Source organism: Epinephelus fuscoguttatus, linkage group LG20 (genome assembly GCF_011397635.1).
Source record: "Epinephelus fuscoguttatus linkage group LG20, E.fuscoguttatus.final_Chr_v1".
Classification (NCBI taxonomy): domain Eukaryota; kingdom Metazoa; phylum Chordata; class Actinopteri; order Perciformes; family Serranidae; genus Epinephelus; species Epinephelus fuscoguttatus.
Genome location: NC_064771.1, coordinates 23,395,083 through 23,419,898, shown reverse-complemented (window position 1 = coordinate 23,419,898; position 24,816 = coordinate 23,395,083). Strand labels below are relative to the sequence as shown.

The window sequence follows — 24,816 nt, the reverse complement described above, 5'->3', positions numbered from 1 at the left end:
GATTGCATTTCATGGAATATTCAGCACTATCAATTATGTAGTGAACTGATTTAGGGCAATTTTGCACAACATTAGATGCCTGCTGACAGTGATAATGCTTTCCCCATTAATGGCCTCTATTTGAACTCTCTAGCTAATCAAACAAACATCCAATAACAGCATTGCGGGCAAGTGTAAACAAATAAGTGTCTCCTGATGAACGAGGAAGCTTACATCCATCTCTGCCTCCCTTTCCTCTTCAGACAGGACAGCGTTGGGAGTCGTGGAAGGTGTCCATCTCAGGCTGTCGGGGTCTACCTCATTCCGACGTGGGTTAGCCCTCAGGCTCTCCATGTGCCTCTGAATCAATCGCTCTCTTCTGATCAACACAATCCTAAGTCACAGCGAGAAAAGCCCATGTCAACAAAAGAGTGGAGCGCTAGACAGAAGGTAGACAGAAGGTGATGTGTGGTTAAATGCGAGCACAAAGACGAGCTCTTTGGGACAGCAGGTGCTCCGTGTCCTTGGGGGTGCTTAACCTGACTTACTTCTGTCAATATTCAGCTGCATTAATGGATACGCTGTTAAAAATACCCGCTGGCCTGGATAAGTCAGACAGCATACAGAAGAGGCAGCGCGGGCTGAAGGAGACTGCGGCTAGGAAACTGACCTGCCATCCTGTCTGTCAATCATGCCGAGCTGCTGGAGAGTAGCGGCGATGTCGTGTGGACACATCCCAGTGGCCCTGCTTATTCCTTTAACACTGATGTGTTTATCTGGGTGCTTATAAAGGTACTCCAGTATGACACTTTTCCAATATGCCAGGTAGGATAAGCGACCCAGATCTGACAGCGGTTTCTCCGGGGAGCCGGCTTGTCCTTCTTGCCTGGTGAGAAGGTAACCTAAAAAGACAAGATTCAAACAAAAACAAAATGCTTTAGTCAAGCTGGAGGCTGCTGCTGGGTTATTTCAGATTGCAATTCAATCCCTACACCAACCCCCCCTCCTCCTCCCTTATGGATTACATATTCATGTAAGGATGTGACACCAAACCCTGGTTGGGATTTCACCTTCAAATAGTATAAAGGGAGGCGAGGCAATCAGTTTTCCTCTCCTTCAACCTCTGTCAGAAGCTATGATACATGCTGGCAAGGGCAACAAAGGAGGTTGAAAGAGGGGAGTAAAGAGGAAACAAAGCGACAGAGCGAAACAGAGAAGCAGCTGGATGTCATTGCTCACAAGAGACTGCACTTAGGAGCGATAACAACAAGGAAAAAAAAAAACTAATACTAATATGTATCTGTGTGTAATTAGTTTTATAGCGGCCCTGTCAAGGGTCATCCATTATGAGTGGCATGAAATTAATTAATGCCTTTTAATGTGCACCCACTACCGAGAACCAAACAAGCAAATCTAATCACCAAACAGTGAACACATAATATTCCAGTAATCATGACAATATTCATTACTAAAGCTAAGAAGAGGAGCCTGTGATAACAAACACTTAGCGATGAATATTCAAATAAATTAATTGAAAAAAAGTCATATTTCATTCTGTGTCACTTTACAAGTATATCATCATTAATATAGCAAAACAAAAGAGCTGCTCTGAGCCCTTTGAATTATGATTTGAAAGGGAACATTTTTCACACAGGCGCCCGCTAATGCTCCGCTCTCACAGCTACCTGAGACAAAGTGTTCCTCTAATACAATCCAATATAACAGAAAATCTTAATCTAAACAACTTCCAGCTCCAAAGCTACATTTTCCAATAAAGCCTTCAAAGAGCTCAGAACTCAGCTGTGTTCAATCTCCCTTAATCCCTGTCTTTGTTATCAGCACACTCTCAATATCACAGATCCTCTTGCATCTCTGTGTCTCAATGGCTCCCAAAGTGAACAGGAAATCAAATGCTCCATTACCAGCGCCCGCCCTCCCCACACTCGCTCCCTTTTTTCCTTCTCTTCATCACACACAAACTCGGCAAAGAGACAACTCTTCAAAAACAATAAAACGCCTATAATGACAAAAAAAACTGCCTGCCTAAACACAGAAATCCACTCAAGGCAGCAACTGTTTTCAAAAGTGGACCGCAAGGCTTTAAATATTGTATGTGCTGCATTTAAGGGGCTAAAACATAAAAGCAGTATCTACACCTCATCACGAGTCAAGCACAGAGAATCAGGGGTATTTTTCTACGGAAACGCTCTGCAGGCAATGTTTAGGTGAAGTACTATTGGCTGTCGAATAACGTATGCAGCCAGAATGTAATATTTCTCACTCCTAATCTTCTGTGATTGCCTAAACACTGTACATGAAGGCTCTTGATTAGGCTACTTCAAAGCCTTAACCAAATAACAGCACCTTGCCACAAGCTACAAATTCACCCCTTAATCTGAAATTGTTTGTAAAGACCAGTGAAAAAAAAAACAAACCTCAGTGCAGTGGTCTAAAAAAGCATTAAGGAACTTACTGAAATCAATAAGGAACCTTCCAAATCCTTGCCTTTGGTACTGAGGCATGATCATTATGCAGGAGACATTGTACTTCTGCTGGCAAAGCTTTTCCTGAGGGAAGGAGAAACAGATCAAGTATGTCAGAGCTCTGCTGAAGCTGGCAATTTACTGCACCTGCCATTGTCCTTGTCTAAAGCTGTGCACACTCACGTGCACACCACACACACAGGGTGATGAGCTTTCACTAAAAAGTATCACTCTGTTCTGAACTGTAGCTACACGAATGATAATTGTGTTTTTGCTTGTTCATCTGTCAATTATTTTTTTTGATTATTTGGTTACTTGTTTGATTCAGAAAATGTCAGATAATAGCAGGAGTGTAAGACAATATGCACACATTTGATTATTGTGATATAATTGGTGGTACTATATTCTCAAAAACACTGTATTGATTTTTAATTAATAGTTAACATGCAAAGATTCGTGGCAGTGGTTCATTTTTGTTGTGTCTCAACCAAGCGGCAGCTGTTGGGGCTGAAAATGAAGCCAATGCTGGAGTGCCAAAAACTGCAGTTCCTATAATGGCCACTTGAGGCTGACTCAATCCCCATAGACACCCATTTAAAATGCCCAACTTTACAGCAGAAATAAACATGTTTACAACCTGATTTTCCCATTTATGACAACTGAACGGGGGGTGATTTTTCATGTTACTCACCCATTTAAATGTTATTAAGGTGTGAAGTTATGCATAATGAAGGGCAGGCTGTTGAGTGTGGGTGTAGCCATAGCTATTGCTATTTCAGTGTGATGAAAGTTAACTGTAATGTTATTTGGTTGTCTAAAAAGTCTTGTTCAGCATTTGGTTGTACTTAAAAACCCTTGAAGGAGTCAGATGTTTCATTTTTGGTAAGTGCATTTTTTTCAAAATGGTTTTAAGCCTGTTTTTGCTAGCAAATATTAGCAGTAGCATTGTCACTGTTAACCACAGACTGTAAATGCACAGTGCTAACCAAGCTAGCAGCTAGTGTAAGGGTTAGCATCACCCTCTTGTCCAAATATGGTCAAATTTTGTCTACAAAAAATCCAAGATGGCCACTGCAAAAATGCCAAACTTGAGACTTCAAAACAGGAGTCCACAAACCAATGGGTGTAATGCCACAGTGGCTACGTCCATCATTTTATACAGTCTATGGTTTAAACCCTTGACAGCGAGAAGTGTTGTAATCTAACTTCAGCCATTTGACTCTTCCCCTCCAATGTAACAATATATTGCTAGTGTAAACACAAGGAACACAAGCCTATGAAACAGGCAGAGTCCAGGGTGTCTACAGGAATCAGATAGTTAAGTTCAAAACACCCTTTAACCAAATTTAGGACAGAGTTTTCGATTACCGGTAATTATGTCTTAATTATTTTCCGCATCGCAGGTAAGCATTGCAGGTATGTGATTTATATGTCTTGTGCAGAGGCAGGTGTTACATAGGAATATGGTTATTAGAGTAAGTTAAGTTTATCTACATTTTGCAAACAGGTAAGTGCAAGTATAAAGTAAAATGACTAGTATAGTTTTTTAAAGATGTGTAACATTAGAAATGTGGACTTTTACGTAGAAAGGCTTCACTCATTTTCACAAAAAGACAATAAAAGATGTACAAATTGAATTAGATAAAATGTTTGTAGTAGTTAAGACCTCACAAATTCAAATTTAAGACTATTTAATGACTTTCAAGGCTTTATTGTTGTAACACTGAAAATAAGACATTTTAGGACTTTTAAAGGACCTGTAGACACCTTGAGAGTCATAAGGGTACAATGCTAGCACTGACAGTTTTCCAAAAATTAGGTTTAAAAAAAAGAAAATGCAATATACCGAGTCATAACCCCTGTATTATGATACATATCGTCTCGCCAGATTCTAACCAATACACAGCCCTAAATAATTGCAAGGGTGCAATTAATGTTCATTTTTATTGTTAATTAATCTGTCGATTATGTTCTCTATTAATCGATTAGTTGTTTGGCATATAAAATGTCAGAAAATGGTCAAAAATGACAGTTAGTGTTTCCCAAAGCCCAAGATGATGTCCTTAAATGTCTTGTTTTGTCCACAACCCAAGGATATTCACTTTACTCTCATAGAGGATTAAAGTAACCATTATTAAAACTGATTAGTTGATTATCAAATCAGTTGGTGATTAATTAAATAGCTGACCACAAATTGATTAACTGTTGCAGCTCTAGATAATAGTGAAAAATGTGCATCACAGTTTGCCTCAAAATCTACTTTTTTCCTACATAATTGTTATCAATTTACAACAATGTTAAACAAAAACAGAAAACTCTCACAGTTCTGAAGCTGTAACTGACTAATGTTTGGCATTTCTGCTTGGATAATCAATTAACTGACTCATCATTTAACCACCACCACGAATAAATTCAATCCACGTTACAAAAGTGGACAAATTACAGCGAGGTCTCACTGTATCAGTATCACCATTCAGAAATGATGTGCGGTGTTCCTTCATTTCCCATATAATCAGTCTGTAATTCTTACCTTGGAGAAATAGCCCACAAGATGACAGCCTTTCTCATCATTCTTTGTAAGTATGTAGAAGAGGAAAGGCTCCACATCATAATACAAGGTCTTGTGATCCAGGAAAAGCTTGGCTAACAGGCAGAGGTTTTGGCAGAATAGTTTGCTGACATTTCCATCAACCTAAACACGGAATAAAAAGACCAAGAGGACACTGTTCAAACAGTTCCCATTTTTTTCCCTCCTCCTCCCAGAACCCATTCAGTGGAAATCTCATGCAGCATACAGTTATTGCTTTATTGCTGTAAAGGGAAGCTGACCTCAAATACAGAAAGGTCGTCCTTTCTGTAGATTTCATTGGCTGGTGGGTGGAACCAGCCACACTTCTTTGTGTGTCTCTGGAGAATGTTTTTGCTCCTCATGTACTTCAGACAGAACTCGCACAGATAAAGCTTTTGTAATCTGACAAAGACAAAAGAAAGAGCTGCAGCATGAGAGGTTTTTTTTTTAAAGGACACCGAAATGAAATGCAACTCAAGTAACAAAGACACTGGCATTATTCGTCACGTAAAAGCAACATTACCTTGAATATTCAGGAGGGTAAGGCGACGAGTACCAGGTTTGAATCTCATACTTTCCGAATTCAATGAGGGCAGGGCATCGCACGGAGTCTGTGTTCATCAGAGATCCAGTTCTCTGTGAAAAGAGGGAATAAAAGCAAATGGATAAATGTGGTGACCCAGATAATTCAATCTCACAGTGTCTCTAATAACCAGTCCATAAAAATGATATTGTGACAAAATTCTCAAATCAAGATTGTGGCTCACAGTGCTCGTGTTTAAATGGAAGATAAATTCAGTCTGACCAAAATATGTCCCTGGTAAGATCTTAAATGCTAATTTTTCAACTGCTTTAGCTTCAGATCAACTGGCTTTTAGAATAGGGATACATTAAAAAACACATAGGATGGACATGAGTAATGTAAACTATGCAAGATTTTACATAAAAACTGCGACTCATGCAGAAGTTCTCTCTCAATCATTTTCCCTTTTTTCTTCTTATTTAATGTATTCAAGATGTTTATGGGCGTATAGCCCCCAGCTAAAAACAGTGTACAGGTGATGTAAGGACCTTATAAAACGCAAGCGACCAGGTGCCAGACCATGTGCAGTACACATCCAAGAGGAAGCAACAAAAATTGTGAACACAGTGACAAAAAACGCAAATATTGCAAGGAAAAATCCAAAGCTCGTCCCAAAACGAGAGTAAATCTGGGGTTCCCTTTCACTTTCCCTGGCGAGCACTGAAGGACAGGATGGGGATGTAGAGCAATGCAGAGTTGGCCTGTTTTCTTTTGGACATGAAGGTGTTGGCAGTTAGCTTAGCTAGCTTGCTAAAGCTAAACACACAGCTAAAGCTTACAGTGTACGTGCTAGCAGTGGAGAGAGGAGGGGCCAAATTTGGATGCTGTGTTTACAAACAGTAACCGACAACTCATGCATATACCTTTAAGGGTGCCTCAGCCGGCATTATCTTGATTTACAGTAAATCAAGATAATGCCGGCTGAGGAACCTTTGTTACCCACTCCTACCCTTAACACATCAAACTGTCCAGTTACCCACAAAACTAATGAACAGGAGAGAGAATCTGCAAAGGAAATAACTGAAGATGACTGTATGATATTTTGGGGAGCCACACTAGGACTACAAACTGGAAGAACATGATGATATTTTGTAAAATTTTACACAAAAAGGTTCTCAAGTACCAAACCAATTCTGGTGGTAGTGTGATTAATAAAAAACCTAAATAAATAAACATGAGGCTGCTATTTCCATATTTCTTGGGCTTGTGATTCTGGCAAGAGAAAATGAAAACATTTGGAAAAGAAGCTGACTGCTCTTTTGTTACATTATACCTGTATAACTGTGTGGTTCAGCATAAATATCTCTTTCAAATTATTAATAAGTATTTTGGGTTCTACTAGAACACGTTTACATGCTTTAATGTTCAAAAAACACTTCATTTTCCTCATACTGTCTGTACTGGAACACCCGTCCGAAACGCTCTATTTTAGCACCTGTGTTTTTAAACCGGGGTATCGGGTATCGTCATTGCATCTTAGGAATGACTGTATCTGCGAATAGCGGCACTTTCTACCAAGACAAATCACTAATTAAAGCTTGTTCCAGCAGGAATCAGATCCAAAAACACTGGCAACCAAGATTACATGTTTCCTTGACATTAGCATGTAGCTACCTGTAGCAGGGTATGTCATGTAAACACTTGGAGTTGCATGCTTGGAGCAGATGACCATATAAAGAAGTCTGACACAATCTTCTGTCAGCTTTTCTCAAAAGTAGGAAATTGTTGATAAAATACACTTTATCTTCAGTAAACTTTAAGAATATGACTTGAATATGTAAAATACTGCAAATATTTGACTACATAAATGTGTCTATAAGATGTAAGATATAGATATGTTATTGAAAGACCATGTTCCTGCACATGTTGCCCGTGTCAACCCCGCTGTTTAATTTTAAATAATCAATAAAATTAAGTTGTAAACTGCTCAGTTAACCCTTAAATTCCTGCTGATGTGTAAGACGTTCAGCCCTTTGCCTGGTTTTCTCACCTGCACGGCGAGTTCCTGGACATGAGTGAACGTCTCAATGTCCTCCTCTGTCACGTGGTCTCTGGACATGGCCGCAAAGTCTGCCTGGGCCTCCTGCTTCACACGCAGCTCCCCGTTGTGGCCTGTTACAGGCACAATAACACAACATCAACACATCAGATAGCACATCAGCACCGGCCTGTTTGAAGCAACCGTGGCTGAATAATCTCATAAATGCATTCTATGCAAATGTGCTTATACTGTGAGTGCTGCTGCTGAGCCTGTTTGAGGCCGTGTCTCTGAGGAATTTCATAATGTATCATCTTTGCATGTTTATATGAAAATCCCTAATGTAATGAAGTGAAACTAAATCACTCTAATTGCGTAACCGCTTTCATGTGCTTAGTCATCCACCAAGACAGTTTCCCATGAATGAAGAAGCAGATGCAGTGAAGGGAGCGAGTGTCGACATGAAAAGAAACTGATGTTGGAAAGCAGGCAGTAATTTTATGAAAGACATCAACACCATGACATAACCACCAAAACAAAAACCCATTATAAGTGGACGTGATGTGTCATTAACATATTTATGGAAATGTGCTGCTGGGCTAAGTAGTGTTTGTGCAGTATATTGTTTAAAGCTGCTTGAGAGATATATCCATTTGTTTTTGCTGCGTGTTATTTCTTTAAACTGTGACTTCACCCCTGAAGACAGTGAAATGTAAGGGTTACTGCACTTCTGGCTATAATCATCATGTCAGCTCTGAGTCAACTTGGGTGGGTGAATCACTGGGTTGTATATGTCTAATGACCGCTGGAAGTGAGGTTGAGTGGAGACAGTGATTTCAAGAGTGAGGGTGGGATGAGGAAGAGCGCTGATGTGACTACAGCCTCTACTAGGTAGTGATCACAACGTGCGCACTACTGCAGAGGGGTCAAGGACAGAGCAAAGAGCAACATGAGGGAGTTAGTGGGCCATGCACTATGACAAAAAGCCAACGGGCGAGAGGATGGAAGCCACGTCAACTCCGCAGCCAAGTCAAAAAACGCAACGAAACTGGGTTAAGAAACTAAAAGAATTCAAATTAGGCAGAAGATTAGTAGTCTGTTAGAATGTTGAGGGTGTCTTTTCAAAGAAAAAAGATTAGCTCTAGTCTGGAAAAAAAAAAAAAAAAAAAATAACTGCGAGTGTCAAGCTTTAAAAAAATAAAGAAGAAGCTTAAAGGTGTGGAGACGCAGGTCTTGGCTGGAGTTTCGAGCCTTGCTTACCATGATTATTCTCAGGCTTAATTCTTCCATCTGTCATGTCTCCCTTTCCTGGCGAGGGGGCTCCCTTCTGAGGGCTCACTTTATACCTCAGCCTGCCTAGTGTCCTGTGCTTTTTAAGGAAAGGGTTACGTTTGAAATGACTGACCATCTTAAATGGGTGTCCTCTGGGTCGGCCCGGCCCAGCAGATGTGGAGCGTAACCTATTTTTATTAAACTCGTTCTTTCCAAGGCGCTGGGGCCCCGTTTTGGACGCATGGGGTGAATCCTGCTTATGGTGCATGCGCTTAGGCGGCGCGTAGCAAGGTAGTCTCTTTTTCCGCGACTGTCCCTGAGTAGTATAAATGTGAGAGAGTCCGTCAAATAGTCCCTTAAGTTGGCTGCTATTGCAGAGACTGCTCAGGGAAGGAACACTAGACTGGCTGGAGGAGCTCTGTGGCGAGTTAGCAGAGGTGGAGCTGCTGGAAACCTGCGAGGGCGGGCTAAGTCCCGGCAACGTGGGAGCGGGAGGAAGAGCAGAGGACGAGGGGGTTATCTTTTGAGTGGCGTCAGCAGCAAAGGCAAACGGCTCTGGTGGCTTGGACAGTTTGGGCGGACCCTTGTCTCTAGAGCTTAACTGTCTGCCGGGCGACTCTACGGCTACAGCTCGCGAGCGACGGCCCACAGGGGAGGGGGTAAAGAATTTGGAAAGCCCATCGATAAGCCCTTTGGTTTTCTTGTTAACGGTGAGTGTAGCTGGGGTGGAGGTGGGCGTGAGGGGGGGAGTGGTGGTGGGGGTGGAAGTGGTGAATTGGGTGGCGTCGACCGCACAACAGGGGTCTGCAACAGCCAATCTGTCTCTGGCGTCCTTCACAGATGCAGCATGACCAGATGAAGGTGTGGAACAGACGGTAATCTTTTGACCCCTACCAGGTGACCCCCTTCCTCCCAGTGCTACCATGGAGCCGTCACCACTGGTTACAGACCTGTGAAGACAAGAAATTGGTGTGGAAGGTCAGATCTCACCGCCAGATGTGGAGTGTAACTTTTATACAAATACTGTACTTACAGGCACAGTTCACCTGAAAATCAAAAATACATATTCTTCCTCTTACCAGTAGCACTATTTATCAGTTTAGATTGTTTTGGTGCGAGCTGCCGAGAGTGAGTTTTCTTTCTACCAAACTACACCTGCCGACTGAATAGTTGCACAGAAGGAAGCGTGCATCTACTCATGGACAGGAGGCTCATGCTCATGACAGTGCAAGTTGTAAACATTAATGGCGTCCTCCTCGGCTGAGCTGTAAGGTTAGCTAGCTCAGTGGTGCTAGGTGAGCTAGCAGTAGATGCACACCTCCTTCTGCGTGGTGATATGGTTGGTGGGTGTAGTTTGCTAGAAAGAAAATTGTTCCTACATTAAACTGCTGACAACAAGGTCTGTGGATTATCTTGAGTAACTGGGTCATGATTTCTGGAAAGACACTTTGCTGTTGAGTTTTTAAAATGTGCTTTATTTGGCAATTTGTGCCCCACCAGCGGAGTGCCATCTAGTTCCATTACATTTAAGAGAAGGCAGACATCTCTACAGCTGATATTCCAACACTCTGCAACTCACACCAAAACAATCTAGATCGTTAAATAGCACTACAGGTAAGAGATAAAATATGTATTTTTAATTTTGGGGTGAACTGTCCCTTTAAGCTCAAATTGTAGGTACCTGTATTACCATTTTATGCTGCTTTATCCTTCTACTCAACTAGTTCTTCTTACTCCATTGCATATTTCTGACTTGTAGAGTTACTTCACAGCTTAGGACTTTACAGGCAAAGCATGATACCAACTACTAAAATATGATGCAATGCTATAGATAAACCTACCAACAAAAATATTAAGTTGTTTAACTTCGCCTCAAACAGCTACACTGCTTACACATTCATGCATCAACTATATTAAAAATCAAACAATGTAATGTACTATAAATTGTTGTTTCTTTAACTCTTAATTTCTGCATGAGTAGTAAGTGTTTCTTGGAAGAAACTGACACAGTTTGAATCCAAAAAACTGTGAAGTTTAATTGCGCCTCAGTAAATAAACACTAAATGATTTTGAAAAGATTTCACTGTTGTTTTTATTACTTATTGTTTGGTTGGTGTGTTCTTAGTCTCTGTAAAGGATAATTCTAGTTTATTACAACATATTTTAGTAGTTTTAACCATAATCTTTGACTGGCATGATAACATTGGGCTCACCAAAGTAATTGCGCAGCACTCAGCAATGTTTTTCAGCAGTGTTGCCAGATTTTAACAATTAACTGAGAATACAACGTTATTATTACCAATACACCTTTAACAAATTGAAACTGCTAATATTCAGATTATTGCACACTTACATTCTTTGTTTGAGCTTATTTCTGGGCCTTCCGATTGGCTTTGCATATCGACGTTTGATCTGATCGGCTTTCTTGTGCAGCAGTTTCTTCCCATTCTCCTTCGGCCTGCACACTTGGCAGATCCAGGTACCTGGAGGGTGTCCAAACACAGAGAGTACCGTTTGAGTGGGTTCATCAATTCAGAGGACATACAGTACATTCATTTGAAACATTTCCTTTAATACCGAGAGCTGGCGAGAATCCCGCCAGCTCACAATGACAATCAATTACTCAGCACAAAGCGAAAATCCATAAGAAAAACATTGGGTCAATTCTCTGTCCAGTGAAATAGACTTCGTGTCAGCTTGTTGAGCAAAGCTATGTGACTTGTATGAATTGCCTGCCAAATGTCCTACTACAGTACGTGCGCCATCATTACAAGCCTCGCTGTAGGGTCAGTACTGTAATCCAGAGATAGCGAATCTCCCCGGGGATGCTGGAATAATTTGATATGCATGCAAAGCTTCTAATAAGCCATCGCTGCCTCTCTGTGTGCTGAGTGACAGCCCCAAACGGCCGTCTGTGAAGAAAAGGCTTTGAATTGACAGCAGAGAGGGAAACAGAGAAGCCAGACAGTGTAAACACCTCACCTTTTGGCATTCTTGAAAGCGGCGGGTCGCAGCATTCCATGTGAAAGCCCCGATCACATGAATCGCAGAATAGCATCTCATCCTGAAAGGGAACAGCAGGCATGTGTAAGGGATGTCCCTGTTGCATACATGTTAACACCCCCCCGTCATTTAAAGTCTTTTGGAAAAATAAGCACAAGAGGGGCTTTTCAAATCTGAGGGAAACCAACAAATCCTCAGGGATGCACAAAATGGGATCTACCTCCAAGCCAACGACACAGATAATGGTGTGTGTTAAAATGTATGCAACATTATACTTACAGCATTTTTCCCCTGTATTCGACAGGAGCTGCAGGTTTTGCATTCAATACACTGCCATCGTAATCTCTTCACATTTGAGGTTAATTCGGGGGAAAACTTCAGACATGATGGATGCCCTTCAGGAGCAATCGAAAATACATATTAGCCTGACACATTTTTCACCAGCGTTGACACACACAGCTAGAGACAAGGCTTTCCATTTATTCACACTGTAAGGTTAAATATTAACACATTACATCATCAAAAACAATGCCGGGGCCTGTGTGTCCGCAACACTTATTTTCCCCTCGCCACAAGTTGTGTCTAAAAACAGTATGATCAAACATCTGAGCCGCTAATTACAGATAATTTGATCTTAATGAGGCAGAAACAGTAGCAGCACTCATTCTAATGGAAGCCGATCCATGAAAGTCATGTAAAAGCTTGCCTTCACCCTCACCCGGCTCCCTCTCATGGTTGTAAAACAGCTGTTTTACAGTGAGAGCACAATTTGTGTACACTACGAGCGGTTAATGAAAACCACCTCGACACTACTTAGTCAAATTTGAGCTATAAAAATGTCACCAGGAGAACAATTCCTTACGGCATTTAAAATAATTGTTCAAACATAAATGACTCCTTGGCAGAGGTAATTTTATGGGGGGTTAGCAGTTTTGTCTGGAACAAAAGAACAGTAAAGGAAATGCCACCAATCTGCAGCGGGAAAAGGGTTGATCTTTGATCCGCTGTGCCTAGCACACTCTATAAGAAGAATCTGAATTGAGCGAAAATGACTTGGGCGATTTCAGATTCTAATGGCCACTTATAGAGCATCTGCCCTTCTTGAGCCCGCTGAGGGTTGCAAGCAATTTGTATCCCTTCAGCCACTCAATTTGAACATTGTTCTTCCAATAAATCCCTTAAAGGGAAGTGAAAAATGTGGAGCAAGAATGTGACATCTGCCTAACCGATGCTGAGAACTGCTGCTGCTACCAGCGTCGGGTGACACTCTAATAAGCTGTATATTGTCAGATAATACAAGAGAGATAGCTTTGATAAATCTGGTTGTATAATGTTATTGCAGGCAATTTTGAAAATCTATCAGCAGGAGTGCTTCGTGGAAAAATTGGATTTGGAAGATTTTTGCATCAGTGTGATTATGGACAGATAAAACAGACAATTTCACTTGGTTTTATAAACATTTGGACAAATAAATGTCCAAAAAATGCAAAATATCATTAGAGCTGGGTATTTAAAAAAAATACCAGTACCCTTAAAGCGATACCAATATCAATGTAGTATTTAATTTGAGACATTTATTTTCTACCTTATTCAATAAATGGAAGCATTTACTTATGTAAAAAAACCACAAGATGCCACAGGTGTGTAGTACAGCCATACTTTTGAATGTTTTGGTGGCATGTCAGCACACTGAGCTTAACTTAACCACACCAAAGACCATATAGGTTGTAGTTGATGTGGTAGTGGGCCAATCACGTCACATTAAATCTATTCACAACTGCGGTGAGTGGATGCAAGCAAAACCATAACAATATATATATATTTTTTTCTAAATCGAATGCAGGTATAGCTTGACTGGAGAAGTTTTGATACTGCTTGGTTTATTTCAGTCGATACCTTTAAGGTATTGGGTACAGAAAAACAGCCCTACACATCATACTATAACTCCATAGCAATACAATAATTGCATATAACTCTATTGTGATATTAAATTACCATAAGAGATGGAATAGAAGATGTAATCTAGATCACCCACCTCTACTTGCTGCTATTTTTAAGTTACCATTTCTTAATAAGAAAGGGTATTAATTTAATATTACTGTCACAAAATTACAATGATATAAGTTTATGTCTTTACATGCTGTAGAAATATTGTGGTCCAAATTATTTCAAGCAAATTTAAGTTAAAAACTAGCAAGATTTCGCTTTATACGTTTTAAGAGCTTTGTCTGATTTAATGCAGAACAAAGTAACACAGTAACCCTGCACTTAAAGGAGCTGTATGTGACAATTAGTTAGCCCCGCCGGCACTGTTGCTGTTGTTAGCTCTGTTAATGGGGTTAGCACTGTTAGCTGTCACCTCTATGTTGAGAACTAAGTGCAGTCAATTCCACCCCAGACTGTGAATGATAGATATGCTCCCAATGTCACATACAGCTCCTTTAACACACTATTATAATATTTTACATGGGATTTTACATATGTTCCCTATTGTGATATATACTGAATAACTGCCTTTAATGACTCTAACTATATCGGCCACCTCTATTCCCAACATGCATGGACACTGTTGCACATGAGCCTTTGCTGACATACTACCAGCTCTGTCCAGACTACAGTATGTTGTATGCTTGTAAGAACATCCAAGGCGACTTACCACTGCTCCCACAGTCTGCACAGGACAGCAGCTCTTCTGGCCGCTTGTCCCGATTTGACTCTTTCGTTCCAAGACAGAAACTGCATATTGGGATGGGGTCGACCCGGAGCTGGGTGGGAACACAAACAGAGACAAACTGTTTAAAAAACAGAAACGGGCACAGGCTGTGTATGAAGTGGCTGAAAAAGCCTGTTTGTTTTCGGATGTTTTATCATGTCGGGATTTCTGAGATCACTGTGGACTTATTGCTGGCTAATGCAGGATGATAACGCCAGCATGTGATTTAATGAAATGGCCACGGAAATATGAACTACAAGCATAAGCTCAGAGAATGAAAAAAAAAGGAGTTCTCACAGACCAGGAATGAATAATAAATGAGTCTCATCCTCAGAGATATTGAGATCCACCTCCTTTATCCATTACATCTGAATGGGTAAGTGATCTTAGTAATCATAGTTTAAGGGCTTAATCCAATTCTTAAAGCTTGCACTCCAGTCTGAAAGGATTAACCAGCATGTAATCAAATTACCTCAATAATAAAACATGCTCCCATTGTTGCTGCCATGATCCACTGTAAATGTTGCAAGTCTCAGAACAAACACTCATTTAAGGGCTTACGGTTAAGTTCAGAAGAAGTAAAATATGAGCTCAAGGTTTAAGAGGATTTCCCCATTGATCACTCGCAATGAAGAGAGGCTCGCTTCACACAGAGGAAACTGGGAAAGACTTAGTGTCATCTCCTCGTAGAACAGCCAGTCAGAATCAGACCAATCTCTGGCTGAAATCACGACCCACGCTGACACAACATGGCTCTCACAAGGTGTCCCTTTAAATATGAGATCACATACACAAGTCTCTAGAGGAGCATCAAACACACTGCTGCCTCCTTCCTTGCTTGAGAGGAAGTTCTTAACGGAAAATAACACTCACAGGGTGTGACCATAAATAACCCACCTCATCATCAGTTTACACACTAAGTCCTCGTCAATTGACTGGAGCTTTGAAGGGCACTCTGGGGATGCCCATAATTAGTTCCTGGTTTCTATGACGCAGATCAGCATCCTGACCTCAACAAAATCTGCAACCTCCAAATCACTATCGGTCCCGACCTCCTTCTGACCCACAGCTAAATTACGATACTTTTTTTCCCTTTTACATTAGTCAACAAACACAAGACAGGAGCATCCTTTTCAACCTGCCACAGCATCCAAACAAACCCCAGGGGGAAATGCAGCAAGGACACAGCAGGGATTTGGTCATTGTTCCTGGCTGTTGTATCAATTAGTTGTTACGGAGAGGGGAAGCAGTTTACTGCCACATCAATGATTACTCTATTTTCCAACCTGCCAGGTCAATATTTGAAAGCGGGCACTGGCATTAGAAGCTGCTCACACAGCTGTGATTATGGACGTAAAAACAGTGAAATGCTACTGTGTGATGAGGCTGCACCTGTAGAGTGCAACTCTGTGGCTCAGAGGTAATCGGTGATTGTGGTATTGTTTCGTTTAACAGAAGACAAATAATGTAATGATTGCTTAGATTGAAGTTGGGCAGGTCTGGCAGGCAAACAATGTTGCTGAACAGGCCTGGTGGTGAGCAGGTGTGTGGGTGATTTGTCAACTAGTCGATTAAACGTTGCTACATGTAAATTAGCACCAGCCACCAGTCAAAGGCTGGTGAAATATGCAAGTCGCTGCTAGATCTGCTTCACTCACCAGCCATTGGTAATCGCTGGTAGATTTTGGAATCCACCAGCCACAGTGGCAGGTGGACACAAAAGTTAATTTCCAACGTTGGTTGCTACCCTTGGTAGTTGACACCAGGGATGCTAGTCGGTTAAATCTATTATTAAAACTATTATTACTTTATGGAACTGCAATCCCCCAATGAAAATGCCTAAATATATATTTTCCTAAAGAATATTGTTGTTAATCTATTGTTAACTTTTATTTGGTGAGTTGTTGTCATGTTTTGTAGGATATGTGCTATGTTCAAAAGACATGATGCAAAGTCAGCTGCATTTAATATATGATTTTGTTACTGAAAAATGTGTTTTAAGATTTCAGACGACTCTTAAAGTACACGGTATATTTTGTGGACAATGTTTAACATTAAAGTGCTTTACATTAATTTTGACTGTTTAATGAGGGTATTCCTACTTTTAGACGACTCGACTAGTCTAAGCTTCAACTTCACTTTAAACATCTGGGAAACTAGTCCTAAGTAACATCCCTAAATGAAAGTATTCTTCATAATTCAAATGGACATAACTATTGCTAATAAACTTATAAATGGTTTAGGTCACGTATCAAGCTAAAATGCTAAACATACTCTGCTTTCAGCTTCTCAAATGTGCTGATTTTTGTGTTTATATTGTAATAAACTGATTTTTAATCTGTTGGTCGGACAACACACTCAGTTTGAAGAATGTTTTTACTATATTCAGACATCACATGGACTAAACGAATTGTAAAGATCAATCAATCATGAAAACAATTGCTAAGTAGTTGCAGCCCTACTTTTGTTTACTGGACTCCACAAAGTCTGTCCATTTAGCGCTTATCAAATCACATATGCCCAGAGCAGGGATACATGGAGAAACATTATTATTTTGCCCTTGATCACAAGCTGTTCTATGCTATCATTGCTTAAGGATGCAGCCAAACAAGGCCTCAGTATTGTGGCTATAACTTTTTGTTTATGTACAAAAAGTGTGTTTGATTTTTTTATCATGTAATATAATCATAAAATCAATGAATAAACAATTTTCTTGAGAGCCTTCAAACTCAGATTTGGGGCTAACAAACATCATAGATATGATTTATACAAGAGAATTATAGATACAAGCAAGAACATTAATGTAAAGAGATTGAAATTAATAAGACATCAGTGCTAATATGCAGCCTGTGCATACTGCTGATGAAATGCTCAGAGCTGATAGGCAAGCTTTTTTTTTTTTTTTTTAATAAGACTTCACTTCATAACACAGTCTCCGCTGACTGAGCTATGAAGTCTAATCCAGGAACTGGAGAATTAATTTCCATCAGGAATATTCTCAGGCCTGGTGATTAAAACCAATAGCAATTTGCAATCTGCATAGCACAAAAAAATGCGAAAAATAGAGAAACAAACACAGCTGAAGAGATGCTGATGATTTACTTGGGGATTCTAAATTAAGTACATTACAGGAAATTATGCTGCTTCAAAAGAGCAGGCTGTCCTGAGTGAGGGGGTGGGGTCCTATTAGAAAACTGCTGGTAGAGAGAGAGAGAGAGAGCTCAAGTGGTTGCATAACGCAGCAAGGAAAAAAAAACTCATTCCTTGCCTTTGTTCCTGCCAGAGTCTCTTCAGAATCTAATAAACTCTAAACCAAGACTGCTCTTTTTTACCTCAAAGTATCTCTTATTCTCAACACACACACACACACACACACACACACACTTCAACAACTGAACAGGCAGAGATGTCTCATCCTTTGAAGTGAACGGTAAACCTGGACTGGGCTAGGTGATGTCATCAGGCTGGGAGCAATAGGTTGAAATGTTCTAAATGGAAAACAGCAGGCCCTCCTCAGTTATGAGAACCATCGCAGGACACTGTGTCTCTAAACAGTTCTCAGTTTCACTTTTGGCCTGACCACAGACACAGTCACAGTTGTGGCTGCAGTATCAAGGTGTCGCTTCCTGATTATTCACTGTGAAACTGGTGAGGAGCAGGGTGACATCTCTATAGCCTGATGCTGCTAGCCGCTTCAGCTGCATAACTTGTGCATAAGCTATTAGACCGCACTTCATCTTGACACACCATCTGCAAAAAAAACCCTCACGACAAACTATCAAAATGACTGTACACTGCACTTTAGGGCCACGCAATGAAAACTATTTTCCATGAAACACTTTTCCTGTGCTCGACAGTGTCTTAAAATTGCAAAGCGAGTACAAAAGTGCTGTAATTTTATAGACTTTTGTCTGCAGTGTGTGTTATAGCTAAGTGCCAGTAATAGAGACACAATCTCTGCAAACTATAAACCAGCCCTGAGGTGCCAAAAGCAGCAGAAACAATGCGACCTGGAAGTTTGTTTATATGGTTTTATTTCCTCTCTGGGGCATCTCTGTTAGCACAAAGGTCACACCAGCTGCATGCAGCCTGAGAATATTCTGTCCTACCACACATACTTCAGCTGCCATTTCTCAGCGCTATTTGTGACGGCTAGTTTCGGCTTGTGCCCTTGTAAATAACCGAAAAGAAATACCCCAAATCTGTTCTCTAATGCTTTGCTACTCACAAGACAGCCAGCCACATCCCTTAAGGTCATTAGGCTAGAGTTACATAACCTGTGGGAAGCCTACAGAAGACTGCCTACCACACACTGTCAGCATGACTTTCTGATTATCCAAGCTCTCATATTATGAAGACCAACAGCAACACAGCCCCAAAGGGACACGCTCTAGATGGCGTTGTTTCTGACCTGCCAAGCTGGGGTTGCAAAGATTAAAACCACAATCATAAAATTCCTATTAAGCAAATGCTGCTCAGTGGTGGCCCAAACTTTCAAACTTCCTCCTTGGTAATGACATCATGGAAATGCCAGCGTTTACCCTCCAAAACAAGTCTTAAGTTCTCGCGAAACAAAGCTTCCCTACATGTGAGGGCTGGGTAAGAGGGTTGAAATCAATAACGCATTACTAACAAGAATATTTAGGCAGACATGTTGTGGCCTTGTGGCTATGACAGACCCAAGTCCAGGGTGACATGCAGGGTGAGAATGCAGAGGCCAAGGTGTGTGTACCTGGTCTCGCTCGTGAGGGAGGAGTGTCACTGATGACAGGACCAAGGGGGAAGCACTTGGACACCTGGAGCCCCTTCCCTCCGCACTGCCATGGCTGAGCTTATACCGCGGGCCATTCTTTAGCAACCTGCCGTTGTTGACTGACCGCTTGGCCGCCAGTCGTAACCTCTGCCGGAAAGCAGGGTTATCGACAATGTTTGAGAGGTCGTCCTGGTTCCTTAGGTACCTCTCGATGTTCTTTAGCGAGGAGCCATGGGTATCATCCAGGCCCTCGATGGCCCTCTTAAGTATTTTATTCCAATCAATATGGCGCAGATCGCTTGAATTCCATATAGATTCCTTTGATGGCACAGACACGTTTGCAGGCGGGATTGATCCAACCCTCCCGGGATTCCCTGGGTCCTTGTAGGAGGCGCTCCCCTTATTTGTAACCTTGAGAATAGAGCCATCATGAACACTTAATTCCAACTGCTCAAGGACGGTCTTCTTGTCCAGTCCATGCGATGTGGCCACCGCATGACAGATCCTCTCCTCCGAGGGCCTCTGCTTTTGCCTTTTGATTTTCTGTATTGCTTCGAGAATCCACTCCGTGTACAGAGGGTTTGCAAGTTTTACCATGATTGAACAATTAGACTCACAAAAATGTGATCCATAAAGATTCCCCCTTTCTGCTGCTGAACACTGGGTACATCCACATCCTTAACAAGGTCAAAAAGTTATGTTCCACGCCTGCATCCACATCTCAATCCTGGGTGTGTGTGACGTAGAAGTTGAGGAAAAGTTGGCACAAGTAAATTCCACAATGGTAGCTGACCTGGAGGTTTATTTATTTAATCCCAGCTCAATTCTAAAAGAAGGAAACAAAATATGGTCAAATACATGTGTAAAATACAGCCTCCCCTTTAATTATTTCCTTATAGTCACATTCACAAGCTATTTTACAACATATTGGACATAAAGGCGAAAGCAGAGGAATGCAGGACGTCAAAAATGTGTTAAAACATGAGAAACAGATGGATAAAAACAGATGAAGGAGCTGTCATGGTTGCTAAAGAAATTCGAGTGACTTAATCCACAGTCTGACACCATAATCCACACACCAAACCAGATGTCCATTTCAAAAGAGACTATTTTCGTGAAAGTAATAAGTTTTAACAGTATGACAGGTTGCTAGAAACTTCTACTGACTTCTGGGAAAGTACAAACAGTCTGTTTGACACGTACATATTTTCAAATTCCCTTCGCCATTAAAAAAAAAAAAAAAAAAAAAAAAACAAGTTCACCTTTATTTCTGCAGCACGCAGTTTTCCCAAAATGTCACCGTAACATTTCACACACAAACTGCTTTAAAAAAAACAACACACAAAACAAGGAAGATGGTATCAGACGTAAAGTTTAACCGTTACTTGTCCGCACGCGACTTTTGACAGCTCGACGTCCGCAGCGACGAACCGATCAGCGCGAGCCTCTCATGACAGATGTATAATCAATGTTCACTTCCTGACAGCTGCCGTTACGACGCTCGAGGCACGTCCGCAAACAACTGCGCGAGCCGTTTAACGACGGAGGGAACCGGTAATAACTACGTGACAAACCTAGAGTTGTGTTCCGCTGAGTTGAGCTGATAAATGACAGTGTTGCCAGCATTACTGATGTCACCTAAACAGTCGCCATTTTGTTACAATGTTGTAGTTTACATGAATCCGACATGACGCTGATTACAATCCAATGGAGTCTCATTAAACCTTACCTACACTAATGTGCCCTCCCTAGCAACTTCAATATTGGCTGTAAAGACAAGATCCGATTTCTGGTTTGATAAAGCACATGTCAATCTTTATGTATGAGCTCACTCTAAGAGGCACGGCACTGGCTGTATGATCTGTCACTTCACTCAATTGACCCGCCTCTTAAGGTGCCTTCAGTGATGAATTGATATCATTTACCTCCAGCGCTCATAATGTCGGAACTTACAGCTCCAACCGCGGCGACGGGACATTACTAAGTCATAAATACGCTATAACGGGCGTGAACTGCTCGAGTAACGATTAAACGGGATAAATATTTAACCTCATTTGCAAAGCGTTTAACGCCGGCCCACCTTTACTTAGATTCCTCCTTGAAACAGTTGGTTACACTTGAAAGTGATTTGGAACATTTTAGACTTTAATTGGCTGTTTGTTAAATCTATCATTTGTTTGCATAAAGCTGCGGCGCTGATTTAAAGTGGCACACGTTTAATATTTTCAATAAAAATCAGCTTCCAGGTAGCATATTCAAGACTCCTGCAGGCTAAATGTGTCTAAGCTATCGCCTTTTCCTTCCCCCTTCCTCTTTATCTTCCTCCCCTTTTCATTATTTCCCCGAGAGGAGCCGTAATTCTCCTGATATTTAACGTTTAAACTGTGTGACGTTCAATTGGCGGCGATAAATAAACCTTCCGTTAAGCTACAAAAAAGTAGCTTCGCTTCCAACGTCTTCGCCAGGCGGTGTTATAAACGTCCTGTGTTGCGCTGTGCAATGATGGCATGACCTCTTTATCACCATTAACTATCAAATATCTCCAATGAGGGAAAATAGTGAGCCCTGGAGGGGGGAAAAAAGACGTTCAGGGGGGAATACAAGTTAACACGACTGCCGGGAGAGTAGCTCCTTCATCACTGCTTCTCAATTATGTATCGCTAGTTTCTTTAGCTCCCATTTCTCAGCTTCAGCTCCGCTCTCGTTTTCCATATTTTATTAGGAAATGATACACACAGCCTCCTCGGGATTTTTCCACATCGTTTTTTTGTGTTAGATGTTACGCAAAAAAGCGACCTACCTATGTAATGTGTCGCCGCCGTGGGCGAGAAGACACAACAAATTCCAAGTTTCATGCAAGGATGAACATATAAGTAGTATGAAAGAAGAGATATTTAAAAAAAAACGAGGGCACAGTGTAGCGTAAATATTTGCTGGTAGTTTACCTCTTCAAGTTTTTCCCCCCCTCGGATACTCCTCTTCATTATCGGGGAAACGTCGAAGGATACATGTGCGGCGACATATCCGAGCGATTTCGTGGGATTTGATCTCTTGAAACGAAGGCTGAAAAGCTTGCGCCGAGACATGGAGAGGACCTGATAACAACTAATTGAAAGGTTAATCTACATAGCAGCCTGTGACAAAGTGGTACCCTCCCCCTTCTTCTTCTTCCACTGTAGACATCCCTACTTCAGTGTAGTGAGCGGACCGTCGCCCCTTTAGTGCGCTCCTACAATGATATTGTCAATTTCACTTTTTTCCCCCCTCCATCAACACATCCACTGATCGAGCCAAGTGGGACATTTTTTAACACCTCACATTTTAGGGGGGTTGGATTAGCTTCACTTTTATGTCATATTAACATTTATCCCCCATGGGCATTTTTAACTTCCATTGATGTGCAGTGAGTGATATCAAATGTAAATCTGACATAAACACATATTTTATTTGAAAAAGAACCACTCCTCGCACTGTCCAGCACCACCCAGGGCAGTATAGGATATCATACACTAACACCATAATCTGCTAATTAACTCGCCCAAGGAAGAGCAATAGTTGTTAGCAATAATGTACATCATTAAATTTTCAGTCTTTAGATTTGGCGCTCCCCCCCTTCGCTCAGTCTTCGGCAGCATTAGAAATGCAGGAAAGCTCATTTTTCATGCAGTAATACAGATGTAATTAGAGAGATAATTGGTAACTTCCCCTCAGATTATAAACATACTGTACTGTACAGGCGGCTTCAAATGAAAACATTTAACCCTTGTAGGAAAAAAAGACATATTTGATGTGTAATTTGATTTGCATTCATTTAATTCACGTGTTAATAGTCTTGTCATTAAGCTTCTTATTACCTTCTATTGACCTCATTGATGTTTGCTATTTACCTGCGTGCCTTTTCCCCATTTATAGTGCTTATATCACTCAGAGTCTTGCTGCCATTCAGTCCTTGACATTTATTTCAGTCTATTCACTGATAATTTGTTGTAAACAAGCACAAATAAAATTCATTGAGGCGCCCGCTGTAAAATCCTGTTAAACCAGGTGCAATGGGAATAAAAGGGGGTTTGGTTTTCCTTGCGTTCAGGACTGGTGTCACGATGGAGGCGCTGACCAAACCTGCCTGTGTCTGGTTATAATGAATGCCACCCTGGGCCCCAGCAGGTCCTCCACTGCTGCATGGGTCCAGGGATAATTTGAATTGGAGCATGTGCCATTGCAATCTGCCCATCCCCCTCCTCAATCCCTGCCAACTGCCACACTGGTGTTCACAAACACTGCTGCCCATCTGCGGGGCAAAACACTGGCCAGGGCCCCAGTTACTCCTTTGCCTGCATTCAGAAAAATATATTCTGGCTGTGAACTCACTTTTGTAAGCGGATATCACAAAGTCAAGTTTTCCCTCACTTCAAAGTCGTTAACAGCGTATTTAACTCAAAACTGTGAATGAAAAGAGATTGTGTATATTGCTGCTATACAATAAAACTGGCGTTAAACATTTTCAAAAGGCCTCGGGCTCAGTAGATTACAAAACACTAAGCATAGTATAGTAAAATGTAAATTAAATGCACACATTTAACGTTTGATTTTCAACCCCTTGCATTCATTGAGCGAAGCAAAAGTTTACCAGGAAAAGTGAGAAAAGTATGTTTAGTAGTTTCCTTATTGTGGCAGGCATTCTCATTACTTGATCATGGCTCTCTCTTTTTGTGTTTGTGTTTTGCCATCTGTCATCTTGAGAAGCAAATGAACCAGCTGCCATGGAGTGTGATCTTGCCCAATCAGAAATGTGGTCCTTTTCAAAGCGCATCTGTGTGAAACCTTAAAAAATGCTGATGAAAAAAAAGTGTCTCAAAGTTGTTAATAACATTTTGGCTGGTGAATGTTTTCACCTAGATGCCCCTGATTAGCATAAATGCATAAACTATGCCTCATTAGAGGAAAAGGAGCTCTTGTGCGGGGAGTGTAGAAACTGGATTCCTCCTGTCATGCTCAGAGAAAATAAAAGAAAATATGATGTAACAGGTTGTTCTAGGGGAACAAAAAATGTTATTCTCAATCACACTTCTTTGTAGAACAGATGAGTGTTGAATTGTTTTCCACAAAACACTTGAGACACTGCCCAACACTTCTGCTGGCCCACAGTCAGTGGGAGGGGAGGGGAGGGGCCTCCCTCTGATCCTCGTCTCCAACCCCCAGCGACAGCACAGCTGGGTACGAAGGATCAGCCTAATTTTCAGGTCCCTCTAATGATCGCCACGAAGAGCAACCACTAATCCCTTAACTGAGAAAAATGATCTCCTGTAGCCCTGCAGTGCAGCTCCAGACCCCGAGAGTCCAGTTAGGACCCAACAAGCGTGAGTGGGGGTGACTGAGCGGAGCCAGGACACCAGGTTGGTCCTGGTCCCCCCTCCTCCTCCTCCTCCTCCTCAGTCCCCTCCATAATGGAGGGTGTTGAGCTGTCCAAAAGTGATTAGCATGAG

The 24,816-nt window shown here is 41.4% G+C and overlaps 1 protein-coding gene across 4 annotated transcripts in view; it reads right to left on the bottom strand.

Annotated features, from left to right (window-relative positions):
• kat6b (K(lysine) acetyltransferase 6B) overlaps positions 1-22,556 on the bottom strand; it is a 28,458-nt gene extending 5,902 nt beyond the window's left edge. The window contains exons 1-14 of one of the 4 annotated variants that reach the window (XM_049563779.1): positions 22,279-22,556; positions 19,313-20,159; positions 14,524-14,632; positions 12,147-12,262; positions 11,847-11,928; positions 11,218-11,347; positions 8,853-9,814; positions 7,605-7,726; positions 5,555-5,667; positions 5,292-5,433; positions 4,993-5,154; positions 2,453-2,546; positions 650-881; positions 214-373 (exon numbers count right to left, since the gene is read on the bottom strand). In XM_049563779.1, the coding sequence (XP_049419736.1) occupies positions 214-373; positions 650-881; positions 2,453-2,546; positions 4,993-5,154; positions 5,292-5,433; positions 5,555-5,667; positions 7,605-7,726; positions 8,853-9,814; positions 11,218-11,347; positions 11,847-11,928; positions 12,147-12,262; positions 14,524-14,632; positions 19,313-19,930 (3,042 nt within the window). In that variant the 5' untranslated portion in view covers positions 19,931-20,159; positions 22,279-22,556. Of the gene's footprint in view, positions 1-213; positions 374-649; positions 882-2,452; positions 2,547-4,992; positions 5,155-5,291; positions 5,434-5,554; positions 5,668-7,604; positions 7,727-8,852; positions 9,815-11,217; positions 11,348-11,846; positions 11,929-12,146; positions 12,263-14,523; positions 14,633-19,312; positions 20,160-20,595; positions 20,884-20,907; positions 21,075-22,278 lie in introns of those variants that run through there. The other 3 variants (XM_049563782.1, XM_049563780.1, XM_049563781.1) reach the window with 3 other exon arrangements.
• Positions 22,557-24,816: the final 2,260 nt, after the last annotated feature.